Here is a 10237-nt window from a genome sequence, read left to right as displayed (position 1 = left end):
AGTGTTTTACAAAATTTATTAGATTTATTTAGAAACAACGATTTAAATAATTTTTGCAAAGTAAGCATAATTTAATGTAAAAAAAATTTTATGTTGTAAGATAATATAATATAAGATGGTATTTTTGTATGGTATGATGGTATTTTTATATGTATTGAGGGATTTTTTTTGTATTTGTGCTTTTTAGGACTCTTAATATTTGTTCTGTGTTTGTTTTTTTTTTACTTTGAACAATTTTGAAGCAGTATAACGAGGTCTTGACTTTTTCATGCGTCAATTTTTCTCGTATTTTTAATATTTACTGTAAAATACAAAATAAATGAAATCTTCTCTAATACCTTCTCCAATACCTAATAAAAGATAAAAGTCGCGTTTTCCATAGAAAAAATTTATTTTAACCTTATTACTTAACCTTATTACTTCAAAATTCAAAAAAACGTTCAAAAAACTTTATCTTTTATTTTTGAAAATATAATTTTCATTTAATAAAAAAGAGAATTACTTATCAGATTCCCAATTTTTACCGTTTATAGTTATAATGTAAAATGTAGTAGCCTCATCCTTGTGCACGATTTTATATTTACCCGTATTAAATTTTAACTAACTGTCATTTAATGCTAATAATTACAAATTGTAGCAATGTAAGACCTTGCAGAATAATTCAAGTAACAATTCTTCTAAGAAAAAAGAACATTTTTATTCCAAAGTATTATTTGTATTTTTCCATTAGTATGTAATGAAGCAGACACACGCTTTTTATTAAATCAGTGATTATTCAATATAAAACAAATTTGAATTTATCGCATAATTATATTCGCTTGATTACTAATAAATTATCTCAGTTATCCAAATTGTTATTCTCATTACATTAATAAAAAATCAATGTTCAAGTTAAAAATCTATATTGGTGATAATGCTTGCCATAATTTTAGCATCCTCATTTCAGAAAATTATCAATAATTCAATTTTACATTATTTATGACAGCTCGTGTACGTAAAACAATACAAACAAATAAGGCCAATAAACGAGCAAAAATAAGTTGAAACAATAAAAACAGTTATTCAAATAAATCAAAATAATATGTCATAGATAAACGAAATTTCAACGTCGCGGCTACACTGAGTTGCCTTCAGCAAGATAAAAATTTTAATAAAGCAAAACTTATAATAAATCAATTCAAAACACTGTATTATTAAAGATAAGAGAAAGTTAACATAATACATATGAAACGAAACGTTACTAGCATAATACTTAAATAAAGTTCACATAAAGGATTTTGATTTTTTTTAATTTTCAATTTTTGATTATTAATTTATATGGGACTTTGTTTTCTAATTTTTAATTTCTTACATCTTTTGATTCTTCGTATAAATATCGAATATGTTTTTCTATTTTATAATATGTTCTAGTTAGTTTCATATAAAAAAGGAGAAACATTTTTTTCAATGATATTATTTTGACTTATTTTATTAAATATATTTTTATTATTTTAACGATATTTATTTTTGCTCGTGTATAGACATTATTTGTTTCTATTGTTTTATATATATGAGCTCATCAATATATTTTGTCTTATCTAAAACTTACTTTAGAAAAAAATTTAACAGAAAATTTGAGATAAAAAGTATGAGATAAAACTATGAGATAAAAAAATAAATTTTAGAACGTAAAAATTTTTATTTAATAGAATCCACCCTATTTCCCATCCGTATCCAATAATTGCCACTTAACGCAAATTAATCTTAAATTTTGTATCTCTTAAAAATATTCGCGTGCGAAGGTGAGGAAGGATTTCGCGCTGCTAATTAATGCTGCTTTTATTTCAAACCGTCGTCGATACTCGTCGATACAATCATATGTGTGTATGTATATAGTTAACTTTTTTTCGTGTTTTCCTTCGACTTTTCAAGTTCATCTTCTATACGTAATGCGCCTACTAAAATCCCGCGCGCCGCACATATTCGCACAATCACGTCTGCTTTTCAGATACTAACGTTTCTCTGCGTGAGCACACCACTTGCTAATGTATGCATAATTGGACTTATGTACATTCGATAGAATCAAACTTATTCGCCGAATTCGCCAAACAAAAATAAGGTATTGTGACTCACTTCTCATCTATATATTTTATATCTTGGATAACTGTTAGATATCTCAAATTTTTTATTAACCAAATTTGATATATATATGTAGGAATAACGTTTTGTTTAATTTATTTTTATTTAATTTGTCTTTATTAATGTTTTCGCACTAAAGCTAACTATTTGAAGAGTGAAACGTTTGCGTTGCGGCAATGAACCTTTATAAACGTTAATAATTATTAAAATATATTTATCATATATTTTAGCTTGAATAACTCTTCGTTTGTTGTTCAATTTTAATAAAATTCAGACATTTGCAGCAAATATTTTCTATTATTATTATAGTTAATTCTCCTGTTTTTATTGTCTGTAAAATTAAATTTTCTTTTGTTTCATCTGTGTATTTTACTTCTTCATATTTATCTTAAAATATGTAATCATGTTGAAATAATTGAAAAATAAAGTATGCTATGTTATTTTATAATTATTTTTGAATTGAAAATATTTAATGAAAATAAATTAATTATTTATATAATTACATCCTATTTGTTTTTCTAAGAAACTCGAAAAATTAAGAGCTGAAACAGCCGGACCTTGTGAGCGATTGTTTTTCTTTTAAAATTAAAAACAATAATACAATAATAACAATTATAACAAACGTTTTGATCTCAGATTGAATCCTTAGTATCATGACAATATAAAATTATCATATTATATTCTAGATAAATGTTAAAATTTCGCAAATAAAAATAATAAATGCGTCAAAGATAAAATATTATTTTTGACGTGTTTTACATCTTATGCATTATTTCATTATTTTTTAGTTTGTTAGTTTTATTTTTGAATTTTTATATCAATTTAGGATACTAGACACTATAGCGTTGCACGCTATTTATCTTTTTAAATAAAAGGAACAAAAATTATATTATAATACGGTTACACGATTAATCGTTTGTCACAACACAATTGTTAAAACGATGTTCGCGACGACAGCCACTAATGAAATAAACGCATAATTGATTAATAAAGACACGCATATGTACATATTTATTTTAATGTCTTGTGTTTTATCATGTTTAGAAATAAAATTCTTGAATTCAACACTTCAGTGACCAATATGTCGACTCATAAACGTGTGGAAAAACGATATGATGATATAATAAAATCACAAAATGACGATCGATTATACAGGGGTTTATTACTCGCTAATAAAATGAAAGTACTTTTAATCAGCGATCCAATAACTGATAAAAGTGCTGTAGCAATGGATGTTAACGTTGGTAATTATATTATTTTGCATTTATGATATATGTAGGAATTTTCATAGGAAAACTTTAAAATGACTTTATATATGGATTATATATAGCACAATGAAAATCGTAAGACATATCGGTCTTATATATTTAAAATCCTTTAACATGATAATCTCATTTTATATAAAAAAATTTATATTTTCTATGGATTCATTATTTTATGTCTTCTATGTCTTCTATTATATTATTTATGTATTACATTAGGTAGATTCTATTCGGAATTAATCAAGAATTCATACATTTTTCAATGATTTTATCAAATTATCGCTCTCAGTTATCACTGATCAATTAATTAGAAATAAAATGTGTTACAGGTACTATGTGCGATCCGGATGATCTGCCTGGATTAGCGCACTTCTGCGAACATATGTTGTTCTTGGGAACAGAAAAATATCCTCAACAGAATGATTACGCTACGTATTTGTCGCAAAACGGCGGCAGGAGCAATGCAATAACACAGTTAGATCATACCACTTACTATTTTGATGTAACACCAGAGAAATTGGAAGGTGCTTTAGATCGCTTTGCGCAGTTTTTCTTAGCACCTCTCTTCACGGAAACCTTGATCGAACTTGAGTTGAATGCTATAAATTCAGAACATGAAAAAAATTTAACAAATGATTTTTGGCGAATTAATCAATTAGAGAAGTCATCTGCGTGTCCCGATCATCCGTTTTCAAAATTCGGCACAGGCAATAGAGAAACATTGGACATAATACCGAAACAAAAGGGCATCAATGTTCGAGATAGACTTCTTGAATTTTATGAAAAATATTATTCTGCTAATATTATGTCACTGTGTATTCTCGGCAAAGGTACTATGATAATGTCCAAAATTTTTTCCTGAATAGAATATTTACTTATAATTTTTTAAGATTGTAAAGATTTTTAAATTTGAAGTACATATAAAATGAACAATGGTATATCTATAAATTACACATTTTTTACTTTTCATTTTTTACTTTTGTTTAATATTTATCCATTGTCAAATTAAAAAAAAAAAATTTACGTCGATATGTGAAAATATGTGAAAATGTTTTTGTAAATTTTGCAAAAATTTTGCTTTTCAAAGAATCTAAAAAATTTTCATGTTTATTTGAAATAAGAAAATTACATTGACGTGTTTTGATAAAATTTAAATATTTTAAGTCACAGAAGACAAGGAGCATCTATATTCTTAATTTTTGAGTAAACTTAATCCTGTTTTCATGAACAGATTATAATTTCTTTTATATATTTTTACATTTATTACGTTTTAACAAATAAATTTTACGTTTAGAGAGTTTAGATGAACTCGAAAATATGGTGGTAGATCTCTTTTGTGAAATACGCAACAAAGAAGTTGAAATTCCAGTGTGGTCTGAACATCCATTCAAAGATGAGCACTTTGGCACAATATGGTATATTGTTCCGATAAAGGATGAGAGAAACTTGAACATATGGTTTTCTATACCCGATTTACGGCAACATTATAAGTCATCGGTAATATATTTTTCTCGTATCTTTCTACAGATGACACACACACACACACACACACACACACACACACACACACACACACACACACACACACACACACACACACACACACACACACCTTTTAATTATAATTAATGATCGTATATATCGTATATATGTATGATAATACTATATATTTTACGTGTATGTATAACGTGAAAGTAATTGTTAACATAGCCTGCATTTTACGTTTATGAACTGCTTGGACATGAAGGAACAGGCTCATTAATATCAATTTTGAAGACCAGGAATTGGAGTTGCTATCTATTATCTCACTTACGCACTAGCGCTAGAGGCATCATGTTTTTTGGTATTCTTGTTGATCTAACCGAGGAAGGAATTAAACATGTTGAAGATATTGTTCAATTGACATTTCAGTATATCAATATGCTCAAGTTGAATGGCCCAATCGAATGGATCTATAATGTAATTGATGAAATAAAATGTGATATAGAATGTCTGACAAATTATGATATCATAATTTATTCGACATTCTATATTTTAATATTGTATGTTACATATGAAGTTACATAATATGATTTAACATTTACAGGAATATAGAGATATCGCGAATATAAATTTTTGTTTTCAAGAGAAGCAATTACCTATGAATTACGTGTCTAATACGGTTCACAAGTTGCAAAAATATCCCATGATTGACGTTTTATGTGCGGCACATGTTTTCAAAGAATGGCGACCGGATTTGATCGTCGAAGTAATGAAATATTTGACACCAGACAATGTCAGAATTCATGTTGCTGCGAAAACATATGAAAATATAGCAAATGAAACCGAAAGTTGGTATGGCACTAAATATAAGAAAGAAAAAGTTTCCAAAGAAACAATGGACACATGGAATAATGCTGGCTATAATTCGAATTTTAAATTGCCTTCCAAGAATAAATTTATACCTACTAAATTTGATATCAAACCTGAAACTAATGTAATTAAAATTATCTTGACCAACAGTATTAATTCTTAAGTACTGTTTGCTAATATTTAAACGAAGTTTTTGTAAAGTATAAATTATGTTACTTATCGTATTTGCTATAATTTAATATTGATGAATATTTAAAATTATTTGGTTTTTTGTACATGTATAGCTCTTCATTGTAATAATGATAAATTTGAAATATTTTTGGTCTGCATTATCTTTAAGAAAATGCCTAATTATTAATTTATACGACGTAAAAGAGCTATTGTGATATAAATAAGAGGGAAGCAATACAAAGGATGATTTTTGTACTTTTGAATTATCTCTTGTCGATTATATCATCAACCTTAAATTTATTTTGTAGTTTTATTATCATAATTATTATGTGCACTAATAGGTTATATTTTACAGATAGAAACGTTTCCTATTATTTTGAAAGATACTTCGTATATAAGGCTTTGGTATAAAAAGGATAATGAATTTTTTGTACCAAAAGCGTGGATGATTTTCGATTTTGTCAGGTATGCAATAAAGTGATAAGAAATATATCATTCTTTTAATTAAATATATGATTTATTACAAATAAATAATCAAAATATCTTTACATAAGCCTCTATTCTCAAAATCTTATTTTGCCAATTTATGTAAGTTATAACAATGGAATAATGAAACTTGTAATATATAAATGTATTCATTATCTTTGAAATCAATTATAAAGAAATAAATTTGCAAACTATGTACTTTCTAATATTGTTATTTAAAAATGTCTTTGGTATAAATAATAATATAACGTTTTTTTTTTCTAACAAAAGAAACATCTTTTCTCGTAATTACACAAGGTTTTTATTTTGTTTTTAATTTATAGTCCAATTGCCTATATGGATCCTATTACTTGCAATTTAAGTCATATGTTTATCTTACTATTTCGTGATTCCCTATATGTATATGATGCTTATTTAGCTGGTTTAAAATGGGACCTTATTGATTATGAAAACGGATTAAGAGTGAGTACATATATACAATAATAATAACATTAGTAAAAACTATATATAAATAATATTGAAAATTACTTGAGTTATTTGAGTTACTTAATTTGTTATTAATATTAAAATCTAAAATTGACTATTTCTTAAATGCATAAAATATTATTTATTCAAAAATCATCATAACTCAAATTTAATTTTTAACTTGATTTTCATAAGTATATTCAATTTTATTTCTACAAATAATTCTATATAATATATAATTCCTAAACAATAATACAAGAAAAAACTCTATTATTTTTTTAGCTTACTATAGATGGTTACGATAATAAGCAGCGGATACTACTTGAAAAGATTATAAACCAAATGATGAATTTGAAAGTTGATCCAAAAATATTTGAAATTCTAAAGGAAATGGTATGTACAATAAAAAATGTATAATAAGTTTTTAATTTAATTAAAATACAACATTTTTATAAAAAAAATCATTTACAGTATATTAGTATTTTGAAAAATTTCGCTGCTCATCAGCCCCATCAACATGCACTTATCTATCTTGCATTCTTACTGAAAGAGCATGACTGGCTCAATGATGAATTATTAGACTCAACTGCTTGTAAGTATAGAAAACAACTTAAATGTTCTTTTTTTGCTTCATTACAACTTTTTTTCACTATAATTTTTTTTTTCTTTACACCTTATTAAACAACTTTTTTTAATTACATGACAACTTTTCTTAATTATATATAATTGAAGTTTATTTAATATTTAAATAAATCTTAATATAATATATAGATTTAACAGTGGAAAGACTCCAATGGTTTATATCGCAGCTATTTAGTAAAGTTCATGTGGAATGCTTAATATACGGTAATGTGACTAGAGTAGAAGCTATAGATATAGTTAAACTAATTGAATCTAAATTGATAAATAATGTGCCTCCCCCAATACCTTTGTTGCAAAAGCAACTAGTATTGAATCGTGAAATTAAATTAGAAGATGGTAAGTATATGTAACAATCTCATTTAGAACAAATTTGAACGAATGAATGTAAAAAGTACCAATTTAAATTAGAACAGAAACATAATTTTAATATAAATTGTAATACTTTAACTTTTTACTTTTATTAACTTCTATTTAAATTGTTTATATTAGGATTAATATAGTAATAATATTATGTTGGGATTAATATAGTAATAAAGAAAAAGGATAATTTTTATTTTATTTGTAATTTGTAATGAAATTATTGCTTCAAATATTAAATGTTCCCTCCTTTCCACTCTAATAAGTTCCACTCTAATATTGTTCATATTACACAATACGCAACATTATGTAAATTATTGTAGGTTGTCATTTTTTATTTGAAATAGAAAATAAGTTACATAAGAGTTCTTGTACAATGATATATTACCAGATTGGTTTAGAGTCAACAGAGTCAAATATGCTCTTAAGACTCTTGATGCAAATTATTTCTGAGCCTTGCTACAACATTTTAAGGACTACGGAGCAATTAGGCTATATAGTGCTTAGAGATATATACAAAACACGTGGAGGAGCGCAAGGTCTGCGAATTTTGGTTCAAAGTAACAAACATCCACAATATGTCGAAAAAAGAATTAACTCCTTTATGGACTCCATGTTGGTAAGTAATAATTATTTATATGATAATAATAATAAAATAGCATGTTATATATACATTAATCAAAATATAAGAATATTTTCTGTTTTTATATTTATCACAAATTCTGTAATATCAAATCAATATTAATCTATTTCGTAATCATCATGACGGCCTTTTATGAACCAGATCCTGCTCATTTATTTATTCTATGTAATATTAAGAATTATATTACAATTGATATATATCATTAACATCACTACAATCATATACTTTAGGATTATATAACTACTATGCCTGAAGAGCAATTTGAAAAACACAGGAACACTTTGGTTACATTATTTTTGGAGAAACCAAAAATGAAAACACGATGCACTTTTTATTGGAATGAAATTTTAAACCAACAATATAATTTCGATCGAGTAAATATCGAAGTATCTTACTTGAAGACGATAACGCAGCAGCAGTTACTTAATTTTTATAAGGTAATCATTTATTGTTTTTTTATTTTATTTTACATGTAAAACATATTGAACTCAAACTCAAATCAGAAAAAAACCATTTTATCATAAAGAAATAAATGAAAAAGGTAAAATATATTTTTTATATATAAGGTCTAATATAACTTTTTTAAGAGAAATTACTTTTTAGAAAAGTTGAGAAAGTAATATATTTATAATATTTTAGGAAAATGTACATAGCAAAACTCAACCTAAATTGTCAGTTCATGTGATATCTGCGGTAACATCAGTAAAAAACAATCCGATCGATAACACCAAAAAAGTTGCCAATTTATCATTTGATGAAGAAGTTAAGAAAATCGACAATATTTTGTCATTTAAAAATAGTCAAACTTTATATCCTCTATTAAAACCATTTAACGAATATCCTAGAAAGGGTATACGCCATTCTAAATTATAAAAGGAATGATGAGATATCAATTTATATGAATAAATTTGTCATCTACGATCTTCTTGTTTCAAACATATATTTAGATTTAGATTATGGTTTATTCTTTACGCGGCATTGACAGGCGTTCTTTCTCATTATTTATCTTTAGTTATTGTGATGAATATCACGTGCCTCAGTGATCGAATGGTTAAGATGCTCAGAAACTGAGAAACTAAAGAAACTGAGTGATCCAAAGTTCTATTCCTGAGTAGGATGATATTTTTCGCAATGAGAATTTCGTTGAATGGAGGATTATTGATTTTCAAATTTATCGATTTATTAAGAAAATAAATTCAGGTATTATTTTGAGCGGGCCACGCGCAAGTAATTATAACGACATGTAGTTCGTGATAAAACTTTGCCTTAAATTTATATATATTAATTCAAGAAGCAAATTATTCACTAAGACTCTGTCAATTAATGCCATCTACAATCTTATTATTTTAAATGAATGAATTTTTAAATAATTTTAAATAAATAATATTAATTTGTATTGTTTGAAAAAGATTGATTAATTATTTTATAGAAATGAATTACTTATTAGTGAAATTAAAATTAGAAAAATCTGACATGCATTTATAATTCACAGAAGCTGAGACGGTTTATTATTGAAAATTAGTTTGCGAATATTTATTTTTAATATATTATCGAAATTCTATAAATTTTAATTGCAAAATATAAATTTTCTTGCTCTATAAATATTATTCTATATATGCTTTATTATACATAATTTATTGTACATAATTTTAAAATTATTGTTTATTTCTTAAAATCAACTATGTAGATGAAAAATAATTATAATTTTTTAATAAAATTTTAATATTTTAAGTATGTGATA

General features: G+C 25.4%; 1 protein-coding gene across 2 annotated transcripts; it reads left to right on the top strand.

The window, feature by feature from the left end:
* The first annotated feature begins 1963 nt into the window (after window positions 1-1963).
* Window positions 1964-10103, top strand: LOC105425777 (insulin-degrading enzyme-like). 2 transcript variants are annotated; one of them, XM_089074060.1, is made up of 14 exons: window positions 1964-2098; window positions 3163-3362; window positions 3710-4210; window positions 4675-4877; window positions 5091-5339; window positions 5467-5856; window positions 6259-6368; window positions 6713-6851; window positions 7137-7247; window positions 7326-7446; window positions 7626-7832; window positions 8177-8472; window positions 8727-8933; window positions 9136-10103. In XM_089074060.1, exons 2-14 carry the CDS (start codon window positions 3200-3202, stop codon window positions 9367-9369), a joined length of 2931 nt encoding a protein of 976 aa, XP_088930186.1. In that variant the 5' UTR covers window positions 1964-2098; window positions 3163-3199; the 3' UTR covers window positions 9370-10103. The 2 variants fall into 2 exon arrangements, with proteins under 2 accessions (XP_088930186.1, XP_088930185.1); XM_089074059.1 differs by having other exon boundaries at window positions 1985-2098; window positions 2755-3362.
* The last annotated feature ends 134 nt before the right edge of the window (window positions 10104-10237 follow it).

The sequence above is a fragment of the Pogonomyrmex barbatus genome, unplaced genomic scaffold (assembly GCF_055798465.1).
Source record: "Pogonomyrmex barbatus isolate J1 unplaced genomic scaffold, ASM5579846v1 scaffold16, whole genome shotgun sequence".
In the NCBI taxonomy this organism is placed as follows: Eukaryota; Metazoa; Arthropoda; class Insecta; order Hymenoptera; family Formicidae; genus Pogonomyrmex; species Pogonomyrmex barbatus.
This window is presented reverse-complemented; position numbering and strand designations above follow the sequence as displayed.

Bases quoted from the DNA above. Each gene is read 5' to 3' on its own strand.
- LOC105425777 (XM_089074059.1), top strand. From the start codon at position 3,155: ATGTTTAGAAATAAAATTCTTGAATTCAACACTTCAGTGACCAATATG. The intron at 5,857-6,258 runs GTAATTAAAATT...TATATTTTACAG, and splicing joins ATATCAAACCTGAAACTAAT to ATAGAAACGTTTCCTATTAT. The intron at 8,934-9,135 runs GTAATCATTTAT...ATAATATTTTAG, and splicing joins AGTTACTTAATTTTTATAAG to GAAAATGTACATAGCAAAAC.